Here is a 27,220-nt window from a genome sequence, read left to right as displayed (position 1 = left end):
ATACATGTACATACGTCAGGTTGAAGCACATACATGTATGTACGTCAGGTTGAAGCACATACATGTATATACGTCAGGTTGAAACACATACATGTATATACGTCAGGTTGAAGCACATACATGTACATACGTCAGGTTGAATACATGCACATAGGTTGAAGCACATACATGTATATACAGGTCATACGTCAGGTTGAAGCACATACATGTATATACATCAGGCTGAAACACGTACATGTACATACGTCAGGTTGACGTACATACATGTACATACGCCAGGTTGAAGCACATACATGTACATGCGTCAGGTTGAAGCACATACATGTATATACGTCAGGTTGAAACACATACATGTACATACGGTAGGTTGAAGCACATACATGTATATACGCCAGGTTGAAGCACATACATGTATATACATCAGGCTGAAACACATACATGTACATACGGTAGGTTGAAGCACATACATGTATATACATCAGGCTGAAACACATACATGTACATACGGTAGGTTGAAGCACATACATGTACATACGTCTGGTTGACGTACATACATGTAAATACGTCAGGTTGAAGCACATACATGTATATACGTCAGGTTGAAACATGTACATACGTCAGGTTGACGTACATACATGTATATATGTCAGGTTGAAACACATATATGTATATACGTCAGGTCATGTGTCTGAATTAAGCACATACATGTATATACGTCAGGTTGAAACACATACTTGTATATACGTCAGGTTGAAACACATACATGTGTATACGTCAGGTTGAAGCACATACATGTACATACGTCAGGTCATGTGTCAGAATTAAGCACATATGTCAGGTTGAAGCACATACATACATCAGAAAGAAGCACATAAATACCAATATGTCTTGAAGAGTCACATGTGTCAAATGGATGACTCTAAACAATAGCGTCGACTTTTTCTTTATTCCAGATTTTTGTTTTATTTTACACAATCCTAATCAGTGCACTCTCGACCCATCATGTCAAGTGAATAAAGGGCAGTAACTCTGGGAGTACTTCTCCATCAAGAAACAATGTTGCTGAAAATATACATCAGTTCACCAATGTGCAATTATATAAATATTTATGTAAGAACACATGTTTACAATTAGGCCAACAAATTTTTGACATTGTTACTTTAAGCAGCTGTACATCTTCCAAATACGAATGTCTCAATCTATGTATGAACTCTGCTTCTTCACAGTAAATATTGCACAAATCTATGAGTATTAAGAGACGTAAAGATATTGCCTGGGTAGTACTATTTCATCATTCATCATAATTACTGACTTTTAAATAATTTCGTGCTTAATGATAACAAAATTGACAACAAAATCTTTCAACGAAAAAATATTTTGAATCCCAACACTGTATCAGTGACAAAATATTTTAGGCATATTTAAGTGTCTGTAACAAAGAATTTAGAATTTAACAAAATATTTAACATATAATCATGAAAATAAACCTGAAACATAGAAATAATGAAGACGATTGGCAGCTTTAATGATTGACTGAAGAATAATGAAAGGTAAGCTTAACAGGATATCATCAAATGGCAATGAAGATTATACTTGGTCCCTTAAGTACGTTTAAATAGTTTATATAATTCCATTGTCCAAGGAACAGTGGCCACAAACCACTGGATTTTGTTCGGTCAACCAGATTTAAAAAAAAAAAAAAACCAGAGGCCCATGGGCTTTAATGGTCATCTGATTAAAATGACCAATATATCATAGAACAGCAGAAGCAGTCGTTTAGAAAAGTTAGAATATCATAGCAGTAAACCAAAAAAAAATTAATTTCAGTCTCTCAACATTTCAGCTCCAAGCAACAGCATATATGTTTTTCAATATGGTGGCCATGGTGGTCAGGATCATCTCAAGATAATTTCAGGCAATATTGAGCTGAATCCAACAAGTTGTGCAGGGAAACCATGATTACACAATCATATTACAAAATGGCCACCATGGCTGCCATATTAAACTTTTAACAAGGCAAAAATTAACAACAATATATCTGCTTATTTCCTTGACATTTCAGTTTTTTCAGCTGTATGGTGCTAGCAAAACTTTGCAAGAAGTTTAATATGTGTTTTCAGATGGCAAATAATGGGCCATACTGGACTTCGGATTGACCATAAAGATAAAAAATTTGGTCAGGACTATCTCAGGATGATAAATTACAGCTGAATCCCAATGGTGAAACCTAAGTAGAAGTTTTCAAAAATGACCTAAAAATTAATTTTGCCAGATCAGATAATTTTATATAATGTTTAAACTTACAGTACCAGTATGATAATGACAAAATTGATTATAATAGCCTTCTTACATGACAAAACTTTCAAAATACCTTTTTATGACCAATGTATTTTATGACTGAGTTGGTGACACTGGTACAAGTATTTAACAACTCTCAAACATCTACAATTCTCATCTATCTACATACAATGTCTAGGATACAAAGTTGTAGTCATTTTTACAAAGTTTTCTAGAGGTAAAGTATTTATATCTACATACCATGATGTCAGACAATTCTAACACTCTCTTTTTAACCAGGATGGTGCATGCCTCAGAAAACCTAGATCCACCATGTGATCAATGGCCTATTGTTAAATCTCAAACAATATTTTGATTTCTGTGAACAAAAGAACAGGTGTCTACCTGTTTGACCAAGACCTGCACTTGAAATTAACATCACTAACCTTGACATGTTTAAGAAACATACACCTTGTCTGTTTCATGACATCATCACCTTGACCTCCACAAATATGGGAGTTGTTTGAATACTTGAGGGATCAAGACACTAACATCTTTTTACCTACAATAGCAGCAAGATAGCATTATTAACCTTCGTCACAGTAAGGTCAGATGACATCAACAAACCTTGACCATGAGTTGAAAATATCCATATTGAATACTGTATAGACAATATTCAAATTTCCACATGGTTTTCATTCTTTCACTGAACTTTGACCTCTATAGATGAGGTATAGAAGTTGTTTGCAATGAGGTGACAGGTACAGATATGTCTCAACATCTAGATAAGTTGGACTTCAGCGCTGACCTTAACCTATTTTGTTGACCTACATCTCTCTTTGATTAGATGTCATCCTTGACCTCCACCTCTGACAATACTGAGTGAGGTATATTGCTAACCAGTGAGTCCCCGAGGTTGTTCCAAAGTTTGTACTCCATGCCAGTCAAATATTCTTGTACTGAAAAAAAATCCAGAAAACAACTTTATTATCCAAAGTATTCTAGTGTGATTACCTTATCAAGGGAGAATACAAATTTAACTTAACCGATGGTTCCCCACCTAAAACATCCAGATTAACAAAAATGTTAAATGTAAAAACATACCTAAGATTTTTTAAAAATATATTTGTCAATTTGATCACAATGTATACAAGGGTAAAGGGTTAGGCTTTCAGTCTTGTTACCTTAATTCACTCATTTCTTTAGATAGATTTTTTCTTCGAAAATAAAACAGATATTTTCCCCATACCATTGATGGAACTTCTCCTGGACTGAAATAGTTTGATGTGACGTACATTTGAACTCACAGAGCAACAAATTCTGTGTCAGAATAACTGAAACAAGAAATGCTTGACCTTGTGATTCTTTACATACCTGTGGTGAGTTTAAACTTCACATTGGGAGACACTTGTACTGACTTAGGGTCTATATGACATCCTGAATGAGTAAAATCTGGGACTTTGAAAAAGAGCTGAAAAATAAAAAAGAAAAGGAAAAAAAAATAAAGAAAGATATGAACTATCCTATATTTTATTCCAGAAAATTAATTTGGAAGTATACAAGTTATTTAAAAACAGTAAAACACAAGTTGCTCCAAACACCTCATACTAGGTAAATGAATCAATGAACTCTTGTTTGTTAGGGGATTTTTTTTTTCAAGCAAGGCCAAAAATAATTTCCAAACTGTTGATGAATCTCATTTCCATATTTATTGCTGTTCCGCTAATATACAAACCAGAGTTATATCATTGTTCAGTAATAAGCCCACCCTCTGACTTTGAGTCAGAAGCTATGTTTACACCCCACAGCAAATTGCATATTGATAAACACAGTACTTAGAGGATGAATTCTCAAAATCTGGTTGTGTCCCAAAGGAAAATCATGAGTCCAAGATTCGTACAGCTGGGTTTCAAAAATCATTAGTTAACTGTCTTGATATGGATTTCAAAATACTTACTTTAGCGTACGAGTTTTGTCCCACACAGAAGGAATCTTCATGAGCCCCTGGTGCTTTGTTGTCTGTGAAATTGACTGTAGCATTCAGACCTGCCATCAAGGACTTACTTGGGAATTTCTGACCTTTAAAAAGAAATGTATTTCACTCAGATAGCCCTACATATATATCGTACATATCTTATATATAATTAACAAAAAAGGAAACTCAACACTACAAAAATTTGTATGAAAGATTTCCATATGTTGCAGTCCATCAATATCCATAATGATATGAGTTATGAAATAAAGAAAATTACTGACATTATCTATTTTAGAATTGGCATCGTTAAACATTAAGTAAAAGAGGGAGGTAACTCCAGCACAGATTACAAATAGAAACAGTCAATAACACAATAAAAAAAGTTTACAATAGATCTGTTCTCATAACAAACTTACCAACATTCCAGACCAGTATCCGACGATCAGGGGAGACCATCACACTTCCCTGACTTGGCGTCGCATCATATGTCCCTATAGTTCCTCTGCATTACAAGATAACAGGTCAAAGGTCATATTTATATATATAAACTTTATATAAAGTATGGTGACATGATAAACTTTAAAAAAAAATTCAGTGCAATTTTGATTTTCTAGGCAGTAATGATGCCATCCAAATCATAGAGAGTTAAAACAATGAAATCAACAGATATTAGAAAGAATTTGTGTTTTCCTTTGAATGATACAGAGACACTTAATCATAAATGTCACTAGATTCTATTCACAAAAAATATTCAGCTAATGAATCCGACTTTTATGGCTACTGGTACAAACCTGTTGTAAAAAGGAATCTGTAGTTCACAATACTCCAGAGTATTTTTCACTCTTTCACTCATTTTTAACTTCACACTCAGTTTGGCGGTCTTTCCCTCAATCTGAAAAAAGCCAATACATTTCATTTAACATAAACTAATACAAGTTCAATGTATTTCACATTTCTTGATTTATGGAAACATATATCGTTAGAAGCTTTCAGTTGAAAATTGCTTTTAATTAATTAAAGTATTACCATGATTTTAAAAAAAAACCCCAAAAATCATTTAATTCTATAGCATCTGTGTTACAGAACATACATGTTGCTTGAAAAATTGTTGGTGACACAAATATGATTAGATGAAGGAAATCTATCATTTTAGGAAGACAGCGGGTACAAAATACAGATAGTCTGTTGAACTGGTAAGAGGTGTAGGGATCTACAAGACATTAATATGCTTTTAATCATTAAATGTTATGATCATACATAAAGAATACTGAGACTGAAACAAGTCCTCAGACTCGAGGGTTTGTGAACTATTACCCTCATTTCGTATGAGCCTTTTATGGGAACCTCCTTCAAACTGGACACAGTGTAATGGCAGAGAATGAACATCTCCGTTGGGGGTATAAATCGAACCCGTCGAGGTGTGGCTCGCATGTCTGATGGATCACCTACAAAGGCAATAAGACGAAATTTGTAGAAAAGTACAAAATATCATAAAGAGCAGATACACACTTTATATGATGCAGACAAGTTATCTATGAGGCTGGGCGAGGAAGTAAAGAAAAGACAGGATCAGTATACATTACAGTGAGACATATCATGATGAACTTATCTACCAAGAGTGTGGAAGTCTTATTCAATACTTTCAGCATCCCTTTATCCTAAAAATGAGCTGGAATATTATGCAAATACGTTGGAATGCCTTCAACAATGATCAACAGAGAAGTGATGTTGGAAGGCAAATGACTTTCATATTTTGAGTTATCAGCTTGAAATGAATTTCTTATCTTTTCACTTTTACAGAACTTGGTTACAACCTGAGAATTTCTCCTAATTCATTAAGTTTTGGTTATCTCTTTATCATGAGAACTGGTTTACCAACATGTGAACATCAACCCTCTACACTTCATGTATGTTAAAACATAGCTTTAATATATAATTACAAAGATCAACGGTCTAAGGGAGATAACTCTTTGATAAAACTATCCTTGGTTTTGATTATCGACAAACAATTTGAATTGAAACATTTGTATTTTAATAATGATTTCATCAAGAAATTAAATTAAAAAAATGAGAGTTTACAAGTTCTTTTAATTTCTCAAAAAGTATGTCTAATAAACATAAAGAATAATGTTCCTTTTAAAGAAATAAAAGAAAACATGGTTATACATGTAAAGAAGTGACCTACCCATGTTGATAGCCGTGGCATCAGCACTCTGTACACATGGGTGTATGATGAGATGGTCAAGGGGAAGATTGTTTCCGTCTGGAGTATGGGACACACTGAGTGTAATATCAGGCTGCGCACCCTCCAGTTCAGCCTTACAAGAGATTGACCCATATAGATCCCATACATCTGGAGTTCCTTCCTTGTTGTACTAAAGGTAATACAGATATACACACATTTGTAAATAAAGTAATTATGACTGGATATTTATATCACAATTTTAAAGATTATTCAAACTTTCTACACATTTTGTCTTTAAATATATCCACACAATGTACTACGTATACAAATTGTTGATAATAGTCATTTCAACAGTAATGTAACCGTAAGACTCAAACCTGTAAATGTTTGAATCTGATAGTATGTCACAATATGCAAGTCTTTACTATTTGGTAGTTTTTAGAACTTAGAAAAAACCATTGTTATTACAAGACTGGATGGACATCAGAATAGTCAAGACTATGGTGAGCATCAGTTTGTTAATGAATGATACAAAGCTATTCATGTCATGATATCCACCATACTGTATATATAGGAGTCCACTGACAACACTGTGATGTCCACACAATGTATATATAGGAGTACACTGACAACACTGTGATGTCCCTACACTGTATATATAGGAGTACATGGACAACACTGTGATGTTCCCACACTGTATATATAGGAGTACACTGCCAACACTGTGATGTCCCCACACTGTATATATAGGAGTACACTGACAACACTGTGATGTCCCTACACTGTATATATAGGAGTACATGGACAACACTGTGATGTTCCCACACTGTATATATAGGAGTACAGTGACAACACTGTGATGTCCCCACACTGTATATATAGGAGTACACTGACAGCACTGAGATGTCCCCACAATGTATATATAGGAGTACATTGACAACACTGTGATGTCCCCACACTGTATATATAGGAGTACAAAGACAACACTGTGATGTCCCCACACTGTATATATAGGAGTACACTGACAACACTGTGATGTCCCCACACTGTATATATAGGAGTACACTGACAACACTGTGATGTCCCCACACTGTATATATAGGAGTACACTGACAACACTGAGATGTCCCCACACTGTATATATAGGAGTACATTGACAACACTGTGATGTCCCCACACTGTATATATAGCAGTACACTGACAACACTGTGATGTCCCCACACTGTATATATAGCAGTACACTGACAACACTGTGATGTCCCCACATTGTATATATAGCAGTACAGTGACAACACTGTAATGTCCCCACACTGTATATATAGGAGTACACTGACAACACTGCGATGTCCTAAAACTGTATACATATGAGTAAGTAACAACACTATTATGTCCCCACACTGTATATATAGGGGTACACTGACAACACTGTGATGTCCCCACACTGTATATATAGGGGTACATAGACAACACTGTGATGTTCCCACACTGTATATATAGGAGTACAAAGACAACACTGTGATGTCCCTACACTGTATATATAGGGGTACATAGACAACACTGTGATGTCCCTACACTGTATATATAGGGGTACAAAGACAACACTGTGATGTCCCCACACTGTATATATAGCAGTACACTGACAACACTGTGATGTCCCCACACTGTATATATAGCAGTACACTGACAACACTGTGATGTCCCCACACTGTATATATAGGAGTACAAAGACAACACTGTGATGTCCCCACACTGTATATATAGGAGTACACTGACAACACTGTGATGTCCACACACTGTATATATAGGAGTACACTGACAACACTGTGATGTCCCCACACTGTATATATAGGAGTACAAAGACAACACTGTGATGTCCCCACACTGTATATATAGGAGTACACTGACAACACTGTGATGTCCCCACACTGTATATATAGGGGTACAAAGACAACACTGTGATGTCCCCACACTGTATATATAGGGGTACAAAGACAACACTGTGATGTCCCCACACTGTATATATAGGAGTACACTGACAACACTGTGATGTCCACACAATGTATATATAGGAGTACACTGACAACACTGTGATGTCCACACAATGTATATATAGGAGTACACTGACAACACTGTGATGTCCCCACACTGTATATATAGGAGTACAAAGACAACACTGTGATGTCCCCACACTGTATATATAGGGGTACAAAGACAACACTGTGATGTCCCCACACTGTATATATAGCAGTACAGTGACAACACTGTAATGTCCCCACACTGTATATATAGGAGTACACTGACAACACTGTGATGTCCACACAATGTATATATAGGAGTACACTGACAACACTGTGATGTCCCCACACTGTATATATAGGAGTACACTGACAACACTGTGATGTCCCCACACTGTATATATAGCAGTACACTGACAACACTGTGATGTCCCCACACTGTATATATAGGAGTACAAAGACAACACTGTGATGTCCCCACACTGTATATATAGGAGTACACTGACAACACTGTGATGTCCACACAATGTATATATAGGAGTACACTGACAACACTGTGATGTCCCTACACTGTATATATAGGAGTACATGGACAACACTGTGATGTTCCCACACTGTATATATAGGAGTACAAAGACAACACTGTGATGTCCCCACACTGTATATATAGGGGTACAAAGACAACACTGTGATGTCCCCACACTGTATATATAGCAGTACAGTGACAACACTGTAATGTCCCCACACTGTATATATAGGAGTACACTGACAACACTGTGATGTCCACACACTGTATATATAGCAGTACACTGACAACACTGTAATGTCCCCACACTGTATATATAGGAGTACACTGACAACACTGTGATGTCCCCACACTGTATATATAGGAGTACACTGACAACACTGTGATGTCCCCACACTGTATATATAGGAGTACAAAGACAACACTGTGATGTCCCCACACTGTATATATAGGAGTACACTGACAACACTGCGATGTCCTAAAACTGTATATATAGCAGTACAGTGACAACACTGTAATGTCCCCACACTGTATATATAGGAGTACAAAGACAACACTGTGATGTCCCCACACTGTATATATAGCAGTACAGTGACAACACTGTAATGTCCCCACACTGTATATATAGGAGTACACTGACAACACTGTGATGTCCACACACTGTATATATAGCAGTACACTGACAACACTGTAATGTCCCCACACTGTATATATAGGAGTACACTGACAACACTGTGATGTCCCCACATTGTATATATAGGAGTACACTGACAACACTGCGATGTCCTAAAACTGTATACATATGAGTAAGTAACAACACTATTATGTCCCCACACTGTATGTAGTTTAACTGTTTATATTCTGTAACATGCTTAATACTCATGTTTACTGAAACTAAATCAATAGAGTTTAATCTTCTAAATTGATTGTATTTTTTTCATTTAACATATTTATATGTTTACAGAACATAAACTCCTTGATAATTCTATAACCCAAATCTGACCTTATTTAGAGGGAATGTAGCTGAATGTGTTACCTGGTTAGCACGGATGTACTCAGTGACTGTGAGGTAGACTTGGTTCTTCCCCCTGTGTAGTACGGGCTTCCAGGCGGGTTGCTAGAACAGACGTCAACAATGTCAACAATTATTACACTTACAACTTCTAATAATGGACAAACAAATCCAAACATCAACATAATTTTGTTAAAGAATTGCATGAAACAAAGTACATACTTCCAACACTTAAATAATGATAGAAGTGGCTGGAGAGAATTACTTGACTACCTAAAGTTTTCTAGTTCACACATACTTACATACCTTCTGCGCTTTTGATAAGAGACTGGGTTTATTTTGCACTTTAGACATCACTGTGTCAGAATTAACATCCACAGGTTTTCCAAAGGGAGCAGCAGTGTTCAGATACACATTCAGAAGGCTGCTTTTCAGTGCAATCTACAACAAACACAATGATAGCTTATAAATGATCTTTTCACAGATTTTCACAGTTAAGGAAGTCCATCAGTTATTGAAATCAAAAAGAATTCTACTACTGCAACAAGTCCTCATAATGGTCACCTTTACAAAGTAATTTTTGTAAAATATTACCATAGACCTTTATATAACACTGGGGGAACAGGGTTTAATTCCCCTTATGGATGTGAAAAGGCAATGAGGTCATCTGCTTGACAACGAAAGAGTAAAATTTGTCATAAATGTATAGAACACACAAAACTGGTGATTTCCTTTGAATCATCCTCAGTCTAAATATTCAGGAAAAACATCACTTTGACTAAGTTATGACAAATAAAAAAAGATTTGGTAAAATCAAAACCCCTTCCTACTTTTTCAGGTAAGAGTACAATAGAATTTTCATTTGCTTTCACTTATCATTACCGGTAAGTATAAAGAGCCTGGTAATAGATACATACATCGCCCGCTGTATACTGGCGCAGATAATCTGACAATCCACACAGTAGAGAAAAGCCAAGAGTGACACCAGGACTGTAGGGACAGAAATTCAATCATTGTTAATAACCAAACTCAATTCAAGCTCTACTTACATCTGTTTGAGTGTCTACTTACATCTGTATAAGTAACTACATACACCTGTGTGTGTCAACTTACATTTGTGTAATGTTTACTTATCAACATCTACTTATTCATGTGTAAATGTCTACTTACATCTCAATATCAGTGTCTACTTAAATCTGTTTAAGTGTTTACTTACACCTGTGTGAGTGTCAACTTACACCTGTATTAATGCTTTTATACACCTGCACAAATGTATACCAACACTGCAAAAAGTGTCTAATTACACCATTAGAGTGTCTTCTTATACATGTGTGATGTCACCTAACACATCAATGAGTGTCTACCTAAACCTGAATGAGTGTTTACTTACACCTTTGTATACATGTAGCGTTTACTTACACCTTTGTATATATGTAGCGTTTACTTACATTTGTACAAGTGTCAACCTATACCATGAGAACAAATGTCTACTTACACCTGTATTAGTGACTACTTACACCAAAATAAGTATTTACTTACACCTATATATGTGTTTACTTACATCTGTATGAGTGGCGGTCTTGTGCTGGCACCCTGAGTCACCAAGGGGAGACAACAATACACAATCCCTCTCTGTAACAGATGCAAAAAATATAGTTACACAACACATTTAACAAATCTGCTTTCATTTGCAATATATGCAACCTATATATTACCTAAATGAAAAAAGATTATAAATTTTTTTTCCTATGATATGATAAAGCTTGTGCACAAGATGAAGAAATAATACCTGTTCGACTACAACAACCGGCCATATTGGTCCCCCACTAGTCATCACCTCGTAAACAGGTTTCTGTTCAAACTTCTCACATGTGTCCCTGGCAGTGATGAACTGTGAAAACAGAAAGCAATATAAATATGAAAAGTCAAAGGCAACAAATTAAAGAAAACATCAAAGGATTTCTTTCCACATCTTTATATCATAATTGTATTCAACCCTTAAACTATAACCAAAAAGCAATAATAATAACAACTTTACATTAGCCCTAACAAAAACTAAGAGGAAAGTAGGATTATTTGTATTTTTGATATATAAAATATGTATTTTTTACCTTATCAATACCATCCTTGTGGCCAAGCTCGAACAACAATCCATTGATAAAGTCAGGGACAGTGGGAATGGCAATGTAGTTGTCTTTCTCCAGCAATTTCACTTTCTTTTCAACAAGTGGAAAGTGCCTATTTGTGAAATAAGGCATTAATTATACAGTATATTAGTGGTGAATCAGTTTTAATTTTACTTTTATTTCTCTTTTTGAACTATTGATAATCGAGTATAATAGATGATTTTGCTGGGCAAGTTTATTTTCTATAAATGTGAAATTCCTACTCGCTGGCTAGTAACTAATTGTTTATGCTACATGTGAATTTAGTACAGTAAGATCTGAATAATCCACGGTACACAGTGACTTTCATATATCAACAGAGACTTATCTAGATATTAATACTATTCTTTTTAATTTATACTAAATGTAAGTCTGTAGTTATATGCATTTTCAACATCATACAGTGACACTTAATTCTGTGCCCTAATAGAAATTGAACTTGGGTCTCTAATGTGATAATGCAGAGCTCAAGTAAATGCTCCGTCCCATGGGTGACTGAGGATGTATTTAACACAATGTACAAGTCACACTTTCACACTTCTTCCCCTGTTTTTCTTGAGATTTTCTTCATAACAAGCCAAGATTCTATATACTGCAATCGGTAGGATTTCAAATTTCTCATTGAACCCCAATGTAATAGAATAGGAAAAGAAAAAAAATCCCTACTGAAGGTTCCGACCGGAATCAAACCATGATTATCATAGGTCTACCAACCCAGCTACTAAAGCATGCTCCGTCAGTTGAGTGACAGATCAAAGCCCCCCGATCTGCTCCTTTCACAAATCAATATTGCAAGTTTGTTCATGTCAAATGCATATTGTCATTACTTAAATCAAACAGTTTACACTTATACAGCAAATGAAGTTCATCAAATATCATCATATTTTGAAATGATAACATTACAACATACAATATACTACATACTTACCTAGAGAAAAGCAGACGCCTACTTTCACTTTGATCAGGGTGGGCACTTTTGATTGAGAGGATCCAGAGACCTCGAATGCTCATGATGACGAAAAGCACGTTTTCGAAAATTCTTCATCGAGTATAACAAGCATATTTAAACGTAAACGAACCCATCGTCTGTCCACGATAAATACGCACTGACGATCCTTCCATCGACCTACATGATTGCCTTAAATAATAAAGTCCACGGTCGGTCAGGAAAAGATCATGTAAAGTCGGGTGTTAATTTTCGTATTTTAACTTTTCTAGAACATGGACGAACTAGATACAAAAATGACATCACGTTTTCTTTATTTAAAATCAAACAAATAATTTGAAGTTGCAATATGGTCTGTGCTGCAGCTGTGCTGTTCTTTTATAAAATATTTATTGATTTTCCCCTGTGGAAGGTAAACGGTGGCAAAATATTCTATACCCTCCTAAAAAAGGTCCGACGTCATACTCATGCTATTTCAATTTCGACATTCTTTGGCTGGCTATAAAGCCTCTATCATTATAGATATATATATTTAAAATATAGCTTTTGATTTAGAGAGAAAATATCGCATAAATTCGGGCAAAACACTTTTCATGTGATATATATTTATGGTATTTATTCTCGCGACACCGCTCAATCTCTAAGACACCGACACGGAAGTGTAAATAAAGCGTTCCAAAGCTACGTGTGTGGACTCGTGTGCGGACGTGACCGACAGTTTGTAGCTTATTTGCTTCGCAATGTCGGAGCAAGACGCTACAGCTGGTCCTCCTGCTGGAGGGGGAGATTCTCCATCCCCAGGAGACACTGGTTTGCGAAAAAGAAAGGGCAAACAGAAGAAGAAAGATTCTAACACGGAGAGCCCTGCACATGATCAGGAAGAAAGCCAACCGAATCCTGTTCAGCAGCCACAAGTATTGCCACCACCACAGGCTAATGAAGATATCGTTTATGTCCCGGCTAACAGAATTGTCTTTGCTGTTCCAAAATGGTTGTTAATTTTGGTTACAACAGTATCTGGCATATTTTTTGTTGGGTTTGGAGGTTACATGGGAGATGTTTTATGGAAAAAATACTATGGGATAAATGAAGGTTATGGAGACAGTGTTATTGATGCTGTGAAAGTTTCAATAGGAGAAGAGGCCACAGAATTGTTCCTCAAATTTGACATCGATAAAGATCAGAAACTGTCAATTGAAGAATATGAAGCATTGTATCACAGATTGGCAGGCAGCGGATTCAATGTGAGTACTCGATATACATGTATCTAAATGTGTATTGCGTAATACCTCATGTTGAACTTATTTATTGTTTCTACTCAATGTTGCCAACCTCTATTCATTTAATTTCAGGTTATGTTTTAAAAGGTCATTAAGCAACTATCATATTTTCATGTATTTACATGATGTTCTTTCTTATGTTTGAACATGGTTTTGACTATAATAGATAAAAAAAAACAGGTTTTAAAAATTAAAAACATATAAAAACGCTTCAGATGTTTCTAAGTTTTTTTCTCTCTCAACTTAAGCAGTTCCTGATATTGGCCAATATCAGGTTGATCTTGATAAAATTGAGTGAATTGTTGACACTAAAACTAAATATATTTTATCCAAAACAGTGTGATGTGTACAAACAGTTTAAGAAAATAATCATAATTTGTTTGTCCTTGGTGAAATACAGGGGTTCCTTCATAATATATCTGAAAATAATTAAAAGATTTAATTCAACAAATTGATCACCTAATAAGGCCTGAACCTTTTCTTACTTTTTTACATTTTTTTTTTCATTTTTCAAATTCTAATTTGGTTCTATATTTAACAGTGCATTGGTTATTGAAAGCCACATGGGTCATACATGTAGATTTCCTCCAGTATTCTTGTTTTATAGTGGAAATTGCTTCTTCTTATGTGTTACTAAATTGTACCTATACCTAGGAAATACATTGAACCTCACTGAATCTAGAAGGACACTTTACCTCCCACAATGAACCTCACTGAATCTAGAAGGACACTTTACCTCCCACAATGAACCCCACTGAATCTAGAAGGACACTTTACCTCCCACAATGAACCTCACTGAATCTAGAAGGACACTTTACCTCCCATAATGAACCTAACTGAATCTAGAAGGACACTTTACCTCCCACTATGAACCCCACTGAATTCAGCAGGACACTTTACCTCCCACAATGAACCTCACTGAATCTAGAAGGACACTTTACCTCCCACAATGAACCCCACTGAATCTAGAAGGACACTTTACCTCCCATAATGAACCACACTGAATCTAGAAGGACACTTTACCTCCCATAATGAACCTCACTGAATCCAGCAGGACACTTTACCTCCCACAATGAACCTCACTGAATCCAGCAGGACACTTTACCTCCCATAATGAACCTCACTGAATCCAGCAGGACACTTTACCTCCCACAATGAACCTCACTGAATCCAGCAGGACACTTTACCTCCTATAATCTGAATGATTGTCATCGGTGTTATTCAAAATGCTATTTCTCCCAATATCTACAAGTACATTAGATAATCTAAAGACTATTATTCACCTCAAAAACTAAAAGGCAATGTGGTACCTTTGTTAAACTACAGGCAATCCTGCTAAAATTCAACAAAGTGATCCCTTTCAGAATCTAAGTGACAATGCTCGTGTTAGGAAAGGAAATAGTTTGTTTTATTTTAGAGGCCTTGCTCCCTTAAACTGAAGGAAAGATTCATGAAAACTACATGTGAAAAGACTGACATAAGAAAAAGGAAAAAAAATAAAAATCATTTCATGATGTGTACACAACTTGGGTACAAAATTTTCAGTTTTGATCAAAACAACTACAATGTACCAGTAAAGATATATTAATCGCACACTGACAGCTCAAGGTCAAAGGTCATTAAGAGTTTTTCAGTTTCATTTTTAATTAAATCAATAACTAGTAAAGGTAGATAAACAGTATACTTGCAGCTCAATGTCAAAGGTCCTTTTTAAATTTTTTTAGTTTTGTTCAAAACGATAACCTGTAAAGATAGATAAATAGTACAATAGTTCAAGGTCAAAGGTCATTTGAAGGTCATCATCATGTGCTATTCATTGATCAGATCTTCAATATACGTGACACATATCATGTATCTCTGTTCCAGACAAACTTGGTGATTGGGCAATTTAAAATATGTGGCCACAACTCACAAAAAATCCTTTAAATAAGTATTCGGAATTACTTGGAATTCCAAAATGAAAATCATGCTTAAACATTTTTTTTTTTAGGCTAAACTTACAGTTTCAGTCTTTGGAACTAGCTGTTATTCCTATTAACCTAGCTCTCAGCTGATTAGTGGAAATAGTCCAACAGATTATCAGTGATACCTGTTGGCAGTCGTGTGCTATAAACAATGCTTCCATCTTTCAAAACCATGTCATGCATGTGTACTCTTGTTTTGTATTGATATTGGAATATCTAATTAGAAAATTTACAGCTGACAACTCATCTAGATTTTTTTCCTTGAAATATCTCATTTGAAAACTTATAGGTAACAACTCAACCAGAATTCAAACAGGTCATTGATGACGATGATGAGGTGATCACAGTGAGATCCCACTTCAAACCACTGGTACTGGAGACAATGACCAAGGATTTGGATGAGACCGTGAGTAAAATGCTGCAGAGAATCAACAGTTTTAGATTGTAGTTTGAACTATGTACAGAAAGTTAAACAAAGAATTAATTAAATAAGATGTTCTTGTAATCACAATAGTATCTTGACAAAATTAGGTTCTCGATAAAATTTACAGATGTCTTAAATGTTTATTGCAACTACCAAAGTAATCTATTCTGCTATAAGCCCGGGGGCCCAACACTTTTTGTTGCTCAAAAAATGTTCAATTAAGGTACTGTTGAGGAAAATACAATTTCATATCATAGTTTGAAAGAAATTGGTTGGAAACTGAGAGATAGATCTGGGCAAGGTTAACATTATCAGTTAAACAAATGACTGTATATACAGTGAAATCAAACGGCCAATTAGGAAAACACTACTGTAGGTCATGATGATTAAGCCTACCAAAGTTGAAAGAGATTGTTTAAAACAATAGAGGGAGATCTCTGCAAAAATTGAAGTTTACAATGGACAACACCATACCATGATACAGCTCATAAAATATTTCTGACATGACTGAAAACAAAGCTTACATAGGAATTTTTAAGGGTTTCTTCAGTATCACTATTATTATTCAATAATATTTTCCAATGTTGCAAAGAAAATACCCCATATTTTCTTGTAATAAGTACAGGCCTATACATTATTCATTGCACAGAGTTAGGGAATAGCTTATTACATGACAATGAATTAATATTGGTGCATAAATTTACTGAAATACAATTATACAAAGGATGGGCTTATTATCAGGTATGGATTTATTGCTGAACAAAATGGAGGATTGTTTCTCATGTTATTATAAACCTAAAAGGTTGTATAGATGTGGAGTATATATTGAGTAAGGCGTTTATATCGGCCTGTGTGGTTGGAAGCTGATACAAATACCGGTATATACTGTTACCTGTGCTGACATGTATTGACAGTAAACCAATCTTTTGTGAACTTAGACTAAATTACTGATAAAATTTACTAAGGATGGGTACATAGTCCCATAGTCAGCACATTCTATCATTTAGCATTTAACATTATTAAACAAAATAATGAAATGTCAAATTTGAATTTTCTTTATGGAAGGTGTCTGTCATCTTGATATTTGACCAGTGGCATGTTTGTTTAAACATGTTGATGAAAAATTATCATGTTTCTCAACCTGAGGATAGATTATCAAGTTGCCAAACACAAGTCTTGGCGAGTGTTTGACAGCTAATCAATTTTCCCTGAGGACTGAGATCCCACTATCTCACCCTAAAGGAGGTGAATCATTATTTTTCACCTTTTCTGTTTTCCTTGTTTGAGTGCAAGACAAAGTGTATTGTGTTTAAACAATAAAATGTGGATAGGGTATGAATAGTGATGAGTGATATGTGATGTAATCTCACACAAAATTTAATTCTAGTGTAAATACAAATAAAACAGCATATAAGATTATTCTCTTGATATTTTACACATATTTTTAGGTCATCTGACCGAAGGGTCTGATGACCTATTGTGATCGCCTTTTGTCCGGCGGCATCCGTCGTAAACATTTTCAACTTCTTCTCAAGTTCTGCATGTCTCATTGAGCTGAAATTTACCTGAAATGATCGTAACATGAACCTGACCAAAGTTTGTTAATTTTGGGTTGGTCCGAAATCCAACATGGCCGTCATGGCCACCATCTTGAAAACACATTTTCGACTTCTTCTCAAGATCAAAATTTGAAATCTTGTGTTTAATGTCAGATGACCGTTAAGGCCCGTGGGCCTCTTGTTAATATTGTGTTGTGGATTGAATGAATTTCAATCTTAATGATAATACATGTCTTTAATTTTGAGGGTAACATAAGATTTCAGTAGCAGATGTGTATTTGTCTTACCTAATGAAAGTAGTTCCACTTTCGGGTACACCAATGTGGGTTTACCTGACCAGGGTAAGAGAAACATTGTGCTACCATTTCTTTTCAGTATGTTGGTGGTGGACTTGATGCTCTGGCTGGACTGAAGGGATGGACAAAACCTAACATTGAGTGGACCAACCTTGGTGTCAAACATTTCAAGTCATTCTTCCCTAAGAAAGAGATTCAAATGTCCAGTGTGGGAGATGTGTACTTTATCTATCAGAACAGCCCAGGTATTCATGGTACAAACCACATGTCCAGTAATCGGTACTACCCCCCACAGCTGGAGGAAAGTCTTGTTGTTATTCATCGCATGCTCAACATGTTCCATGCTCGTCCATTTCTCAGGAACCGCTTCCCTCCTCAAGGAGCTGTGGCATGTGTTCGGGCTTTTAATGATGAATATGTTGACATAGCTTTCAGGTATAATTTAATATAAATGATTTTTTTTTTCTGGTAAAATGATGTTAATAATTTTTAGTGTAACTGGTAAAATAATGTTCAATGTCTTTCGTAAAATCATTTTTAGTGTAACTGGTAAAATAATGTTCAATGTCTTTTGTAAAATCATTTTTAGTGTAACTGGTAAAATAATGTTCAATGTCTTTTGTAAAATAATTTTTAGTGTTACTGGTAAAATAATGACTAATGATGTCTAATTATTTCTCCAATTTATTATTGGTAACTTAGCTTCCTATTTCTGAAGCGATAATATCTTACATTTCCAGTAAAATGTTATTGATTATAAAACAAATGCCCCGTGTTAGAATTCAACATTGTTACATGACCAAGTTGATCTCTCAGTGCAGGTGCGCACTATATAAAGGAGGATTTTAAGGGCAGGTTTTACTATTTATCTATAACATACATGCTGGGTGATCTGTGACTCATCAGTGGTAATGTGCACACTGTCATCTAGTAACCAGGATTAAACTCCACAACCAATCAGTATTCCTGTTCTCTTGGTATTCTGGTTTTCTCCCAGTTACCCCCAGTAATAATATCTGTTTCCCACTTGTATCCACGCTAACAAGAGTGATTAATATCAGTTGATTTGTCATTTGTCATGATTTCTTTTTTACCTCAGAATTCATGGAGAGTTCCAGCTGAATGAGCCGCCATTTTATCCATTTTGGTATACACCCGGACAGTTCACAGGAAATTTGGTGATATCACGGGACCGCAAACGGATCTTACATTTCCATATGTATGTGCCCACAGAAAACAAGCTGAATATAGGTAAGAAAATTGTTCCTACAAGTGGAATGGTGGAAAACATTTGAATAATATACCATTGTTTTGTATGTAGAAATCAGTGGAAGTTGAGATATTAGATCAGATGAAAATAGAATAATACTGTACATTGATTGCTTGTTTTTATCTTATTTCACTTAAAAAAAAAGAGAGTAGTTTTAGCAGGCAGTTTTTAGTATTCAGTCATCAAGGATGAATATATAATTGAAAAATTCCAAGATTTATGATTGAAATGTTTGATCATCTGAAAGTGACACAGATCTCTATATTTTGATGATTTTGTCATCTTTGAACAAACCTACTTTTTAGATTAAAAGTAAAATAGTGTTGAATGTTGTGTAATATGTATAACAGTGGAGTCTGAATGTCGGGTAAATAACTTGAATTTAATGCAGTTATATTTCAAAAGTTTTCAGGAAATTCCAATACTTCTGCAATGCTGAATGTAAAGCAAATAAATGTAAAGTTAATATATTATCATTTCTAAACAGTGTTGCTTGATTAGAAATCTTCCATGTTTATTTCATGCGGATTATTTTCTTTTAATTCGACCTGCCATTAGATATTTAAAAATTATTTTTTGTACTGTACAAAGGAAATTGCAGAATCTTGTTTTTGTTTTGTTTTTTCAGAAATGCATTTTGATGTCTTTCTTGAAGAAAATGAAATTTTTTTCATATGTAAAACAAAATTTTGAAAATTAACCACTTGTAAGATATCTTTGGAGTTGCATTAGAAAACAAATATTTTAAAATTGGTTTGGAATTTCAGATATCAATAAGCAGTGAGAAATTTTAATATGCTAACAATTTATTTTTAAAAAGTAATAAAATGCATTAACCTTTTGTAGATATGGAATGGCTAAACGGACCACTAGAAGGAGAAAATATGGAGGTCGATATTGGCTTTCAGCCACAGATGGAGATTACGATTACAGCTCCATCTGTACCTCTTACTGCTGAAAATTTGGAATACCAAAAGGACTTGGAAGTTCAAGCTGACAATACCATGGAAGACAAGGTCAAGAACATCAAATGGAAAGGGGAGATAACTATGAGAGAGGCCAGGAAAAAGATGGAGGTGAAGATGTATCCATTCAAACAGGTGAGATCATGCTAAATAAAATTTGTTAACTTTTTTTGTGATATCGTCTTTTTAATTTATTATTTTATTGTTTATCTTTTAGGATACAATAAAATCTCCAAAAGTAGATATCTTGACAAGGAGATCTGTTTATAAAAAGAAGAGTTTCGTAATGACTAAGGAAAAATACATTCCTTTTGCTCAAAAGTTTCAGTTAAACTGTAAAATTTTGAATCATTGAAATAAACAACAGTACTGTATAGCATATATTGTAAATAAACATAACAATGATTGGAAATCACATTGATTCATCAATTTAGATAATACTAAAATTAAACAGTGATGTTTCATTAACTGAAAACCTTTTAGGTGGAATACTTCAACTTCACCCAGTCGTTTGAGAAAGCAACAGAGGAGAAGAAGCTGGTGCATTCCATATTACTTTGGGGTGCACTAGATGATCAAAGTTGCTGAGGTTCCGGGCGGACTCTCAGGGAGACTTCCCTGGAAAGTCCGCCCGTTGTCTCTCTCCTTCAGGAGAGTTTCATTAGCAGTTGGTTCCTCATCGCTGATTTGAAGGTAAACCAGAAACATTATCTTTGTCATTGTAACTGATTTCTGATCAGGTACTTACTAACAGAGGTTTCAGAAGATGGTCCTTGTTTCTGACGATTCCTTCAAAAATCCCAGGGAGCCAAAATACATGTACAAATCCTGATTCAAAGTATGATGGTGGGCCTATTACAAGACAATGAAAAAGCCTTTGTAGTTAATTTTGGTAAATACTTATAGGAGTGGGCTTATTACTGGATAGAAGTTGTGAGAATCATATCACATAAGTGACATTAATATTTGATAGTTTTTCGTGTTAATTTTTTTCCTACCATCAGCTGAAATTATGTTCATCATGTCCAGAAAAAAAAGTCTTGCAAGGCAGAAGACAATTGGATCTCATATCTTTTTGCAGGATCTTGAAAAAGATACTCATCAGCCAGAGGTTAGCAAGGCTGCTAAGCATTTTCTGTCAAACTATAAATTTCCTGTAATGATGATAGTGTCTCTTCCCAACGGCACCATCATCCACAAGGTCAATGCCAACGAGTTTATGGAGGAAGACGCACCCATCTCCTCCGTTATAGAGTATGCGTAAGTATTCTGCTTTGGTCAATATTGTATGGTGAGGGTTGATAAATCCATGTTTCAGCTTCATCTAAAGTCAATAGCTGTAAATGAGAGGGGTGATACATGGACTTATTGCAGGTAATAGAATGATAGTGTTTTTTATGGGAATGACATTAAATAGATAGTACATAGACATAATTTAACAGTAAATAAATAGTACATAGGCATAATTTAATGACAGGATATATAATACATGCATATGTAGCCTGTTTTAATATAAAGTAAATATGAAGTGGAGAATTTTGGGAGAACATTTATACCTACAATTACATCAGCATACCATTTTGTACAGGTCAAATGGCAATATCAAAATTGTAGAAAAACCATTAAGTATATCTCATACATTTCATTTTTGAGACATCAATGAAGTAAAAATTCATTGCATTAGAAAAACCTGTCAATTCTTATTGTAAATTTTTTGTACCACACTTGAAGAAATTTATAATGCTTGATAATGAGGCTGCACACCAATTTTAATTTGCTACCCCAAAATATTGCTTTGTGCTAGTACTGGTCAATTGCTTATCATTGTGTTATTCAGTTACTCCTTCAGTGTATTTTAGGTTGTGTGCAAAATATAGGGGAACAAAATGGGAAACATATTGCATTCTGTTTTTCTAAAATAGGAATAATTGCATGTTTACATTTTGTTTGATTAGTTGACTACATTCTGATATTATCGCCGATGTGTTGATGGTCATTCTAACTTGATGGTATTAAGTGTAGCTTCCTTGTGGTTCATTTTCCAAGCAGCAAAGTTATTATAACAAAGAAGTATTCTCTGTCCTACCATGCCAGCTTTATCAAAATAAGCAGGATTCTTAGAAAGGAAACTTACACATGATCAGCTTTATTGTATAAAGATTTTACAAATATGATTTTATTCAGTTTTTAAAATATTAATACCAAGCTACTAACTTGATCTCAAAGTTTTATTAATTTTGCTAACATTGGTGAAATAAAAACTAATTGATGTAGCATGTATTTATTATATGGGATATTTTTAACCATACAAGTGTAGCAAGTGACATATAATATCATACTCCTAGATTTTAACTTTCTTTTAGCCATTTTGATACTTACAAGTCTTGACTTTGACATCATATCGTAAAAGTTTTCTCTCCGTTTGCAAACTGTTTTTGACAGTTTTGTTATTAATATTCTACAATCTGATGACAAGGATGTATTTGTAATTTACCTGACAGTTTTCCTTGCATCTAGTTTTTCTATTCTATCATATTTCATATCAATATTTATAGATTAACTAGTTAACAGCTCCTTTCTATAAATCAGCATCTGTCTAGTAAATAATCTTTGAATGTTTCTTCTATATTTCTTTAACATAGAAATGCAGTCAATTTTCTAATCATTTAATTCTACATGTAAATGAAAAGATATTGAAGGCATAAATCCAGCTTTAAAAGTTTATATTGATTTTTTGCTTTAAATGCATCTAAAAATCATCCATCAAATAGCTGATATCTTAAAACTGTCAAATTGAGGGGATGTAACTCTTGGGAATCCTGGAAAGGTGCTGACATGTTGTCAACTCGAAATCCGTTCCTGTTTATCTATTATTTTGGTCTAGAACAGTATTATGTTTGAGTGTGCTTAAAAGGGAAATGAATCACAAAATACCAGTAATATATGCTATGTATTACTAATACTCGGTGAAATGTTGATATAAATCAAAATTGGTATTCACATAGTGATGTGTTATTTTCAAATTTTTTTAATTTGACAAATTTTTAACTTCAGTGATAAAGATTAGATAGCATTTTCACCTTTGAATGTAGAAATAAAAGTATTCTTAATTTGCCATATCTGGTAGTTTAGTTGGTACTGGGTGGTGGTCATGGGTTTTTTTTAAGGACGGAGGGACCAATGCATGGCTTTAATTCACATACTTCCAGGGATAAAAGTGATGTAGTTGAAACAGCACCATATGGCAAAATATTTGGCACACGACGTATTGGAGGGAGTGCTAGTAAAGATGAAGGAAGCAAAGAAATACCGGAGGAAGAAGAATTAAAGGATGGGTAGGTATTAGGATGCAGTTTAGCCCTGTAGATTTAATTATTATGAATAAGTACAAGTTTGTCACTTAAAGAAAAAAATGTCAAGCAGGGTTTTATAGTTAGATAAGTTTATAAGTTCTAGAATTAACTGCTGATCAGCTATTTTTTTCAAGAGACTTAATATAAATTAAATGGTAAAATCACAAGAATAGCAGTTGACATTGAAATTCTTCAGAATCCATGAATCCCTTTCTCAACAAAGGTGAAACAATAAATCATTTCATGTCTGTTTCTTATATCTTAATATCAAACAACAAACATATCAATCAAAGTTAAATTGGACAATTAAAAAAAATGTCACAAGAAAGTTTGATTGTTGAATCATATGATTCTTTTGCTTTAAACTGCATGTGACAATATGAGAGACGGAAGCATGCCAGGCTTGGTGCTTTACAGGAAACATGATATGTATAAAAAGCATGATGCATTGTGCTCATCAATGAAACATTTATATATTTAGTTGCAATAGTATGTGCTGTAAATCACTTTTGATGGCTTTAACCTGAACTTTGATATAGAATCACTGGATTATCTATAGACACACACAATTAAAATCACGATTAGATATAATGCTTTTGGCACTATTGCTTTCTCTGTAAGGTGTAGTGTGTTTTACAGGTTTGCCTTGTACTTATCTTTTAAACTTGTATACAGTATTTGAAATAAATTGTCCAAAAAAGAATGCAATTGTTCTAGGAATTTGAACATCTTACTGAATACAATACTGATTCTAGGCTTATAGGTTAATATCTTAATATCTGCTTTGTTTCGTAAAAATGAAGATATTCTAAAGGAGAAGAATGTCACCCATTGTAGTTCTGTAGTGGAAATCTTTACAATTATAGCACTATGATAGGTAATGTTCTGGTTTTGAGATACTGATCTGGTATAGTCAATAGTAGCTTTTTAGATCTGGATTACGGTACCCAGAAGCTTAGACAAAGTGCTAGATATACTGCCATTACTGCTTACCCATCATAAGTGTTGTAACAGGTATGTTCATAAGGTCAAAGACTAGCTGTAGTACATTACAGCCCTTACCATTAGTTTACTCTCTACATACACCCAACATAGGCAAGTATATCCAGGTGTGCTAAGGTATATATCCGTATGTTTATCCATCTGTCTGCCTGTTTCTTCTACTTCTTTGTTATATAAAGATTTTAATGAAACATTAATTTATTTCCAGTTAAGATTGACTATCAAATATAATTTACTGTCAGATTTTAGAAAATTAGTTGTTTGTATGATTTTCTTCTGTTTTTGAAACTTGTTGAATCACTGGAATTCGTCATAAGAGTCTACAGATGAGAAATGTTGTTTTGGCCTAGGTACTGGCTAGTAATGTCTGGGTTTACAGAATTTTACAGTATTTTCACATGGTACTATGGCATTTGATGCTGAGAATGGTATTGGAAAAGATTGCATGAAATTGGTTATGGAATTTTTTTAAGCATGTTACACTTGGTGATGGAGGTATGTTTTCCCGTAGCACTTCTGTATAGATTGTGTCATTTAAGGTAAAGGTCGGCTAACAGCAGGTCAACATTTCCAGTGAACTGTTTTTGATGGGATGGACTTATAAACTGGAAAAAAAATGTAAATTAGTACTGTGTTTTTGTCCAAAAAATGAGGTTATAATGTTAATGGTGTTTTGTTATTTAGGCTATTTAACAGAATATTGTTACATTCTCACATTCGACCTCAAGAAAAAGATAAAATGGCCATGTCCAATGTGCAATAAACATTTCATTGAAATAAAATTCTGTAAACTGTATGATATTTTGATGTGAAGTGACCCTAATTACAAGTTCCTCTTTCACCCTTAAACAGTCCTTATAGTGTTTGAAGTGCATATATATATGTAGCCTTGGTATGAAATGGTCAGATTAAAATGGTTTTTTTCACAGGTGATCTCTTAATATAGGTGTTCTCTTTACACAGTTGATCTTTCAATAGAGGTGATCTCTTTACACAGTGGATCTTTCAAAATTGAAGGTTCCATGTGCTACACCTTGTGGATAAGATGAGACAAGTTTGATTCTTGATGTACATCAAATAGTTTTTGTGGTTGTATAACAGTAAGTTGTACTGGCTTTGAAGTCGGGAGTTGCTCCTTTGGTATCAGTCTGTGATTGGTCCATTTTTAACTCCAGAAACCTGCTTTTGCCAATCCAAGTTACTTCCCTTGTGCCTTCAATTTTGCTATGAAATGTTCCAAGGGTGCAGAGATTAATAGTGAGTGTAAACCCTGGAATATCCTGGCTGGGCTTCGTCTACTTTTCATTCCTCATTTCCAGACGTAGTCTGACTGACATTTTCTATGACTTTTTCTGTTATTCAGGTTCCAAGATCGCCATACTACACAATACATGAAGTTTTTGAAAGAAGGTCTACGTCGAGCAGAGCCATATGTTGACCAGTTGTCCTAAAAATCCAGAAGAGTTGAAGATTCATTCATCATTGATCCTGAGGCTCTGATTAGAACATCATCATAGGAATCGTCCACATCATTCATCACATATCTTAAAACCATGACAGAATATTTAAACCTGAGTGTGTAAAAGTGACATTCATTTGTAGTTTTTTTATGTGTTTGAATGTAAAATGTTTGAAACATTTTTATGGTAAAAAGATACTTTTTAGTATTGTTTGAAAGTGTGAAATATGTAGTTTGATATAGTTTTATAGAATGTAAAGTAACATGCATTTATTAAAAGCTAAAAGGGTTTTTTTCCCATTTTTTTTTTTTACTAAATACATATTAACATTTCAATTTGAATGAAATTAATATTCATGCAGTTTTACTCCAAAAAAATCTGAATACCAAAATTGTTCCATGTTGAGCTTAAAAAGTAAAAAAAAAGATCTGTGTTGTTCATGATGACTCTATATCTAAAAACAAATTGTTGAAAATGTTAGATTTCTTATAAAAAAGTGTTAGATTTCTCACAAAAAAAGCATTAGATTTCTTCTAAATTGCTTAG

The 27,220-nt window shown here is 34.4% G+C and overlaps 2 protein-coding genes across 5 annotated transcripts; one reads left to right on the top strand and one right to left on the bottom strand.

The window, feature by feature from the left end:
- Positions 1-955: 955 nt before the first annotated feature.
- Positions 956-13,294, bottom strand: LOC132562941 (AP-5 complex subunit mu-1-like). 3 transcript variants are annotated; one of them, XR_009554781.1, is made up of 15 exons: positions 13,084-13,294; positions 12,102-12,228; positions 11,780-11,881; positions 11,552-11,622; positions 10,908-10,980; positions 10,297-10,431; positions 10,015-10,095; positions 6,438-6,627; positions 5,567-5,697; positions 5,044-5,144; positions 4,669-4,754; positions 4,235-4,356; positions 3,652-3,748; positions 2,724-3,236; positions 956-1,062 (listed from the first exon to the last, which is right to left on the bottom strand). XR_009554781.1 is itself a non-coding variant. In XM_060227716.1 (15 exons), exons 1-14 carry the CDS (start codon positions 13,164-13,166, stop codon positions 3,121-3,123), a joined length of 1,515 nt encoding a protein of 504 aa, XP_060083699.1. In that variant the 5' UTR covers positions 13,167-13,294; the 3' UTR covers positions 956-1,062; positions 3,109-3,120. The 3 variants fall into 3 exon arrangements, 2 of the variants coding, with proteins under 2 accessions (XP_060083699.1, XP_060083698.1); XM_060227716.1 differs by having other exon boundaries at positions 3,109-3,236; XM_060227715.1 differs by having other exon boundaries at positions 956-3,236.
- A 538-nt stretch (positions 13,295-13,832) lies between these two features.
- Positions 13,833-26,932, top strand: LOC132562945 (selenoprotein N-like). 2 transcript variants are annotated; one of them, XM_060227721.1, is made up of 9 exons: positions 13,833-14,345; positions 16,635-16,751; positions 18,704-19,059; positions 19,724-19,875; positions 20,741-20,994; positions 21,343-21,552; positions 21,941-22,119; positions 24,069-24,194; positions 26,578-26,932. In XM_060227721.1, the coding sequence occupies exons 1-9, from the start codon at positions 13,842-13,844 to the stop codon at positions 26,663-26,665; spliced, it is 1,986 nt and encodes a 661-aa protein (XP_060083704.1). In that variant the 5' UTR covers positions 13,833-13,841; the 3' UTR covers positions 26,666-26,932. The 2 variants fall into 2 exon arrangements, with proteins under 2 accessions (XP_060083704.1, XP_060083705.1); XM_060227722.1 differs by lacking the exon at positions 24,069-24,194.
- Positions 26,933-27,220: the final 288 nt, after the last annotated feature.

The sequence above is a fragment of the Ylistrum balloti genome, unplaced genomic scaffold (assembly GCF_031769215.1).
Source record: "Ylistrum balloti isolate Yb309-2 unplaced genomic scaffold, AGI_CSIRO_Ybal_v1 Utg371552, whole genome shotgun sequence".
Classification (NCBI taxonomy): Eukaryota; Metazoa; Mollusca; class Bivalvia; order Pectinida; family Pectinidae; genus Ylistrum; species Ylistrum balloti.
This window is presented reverse-complemented; position numbering and strand designations above follow the sequence as displayed.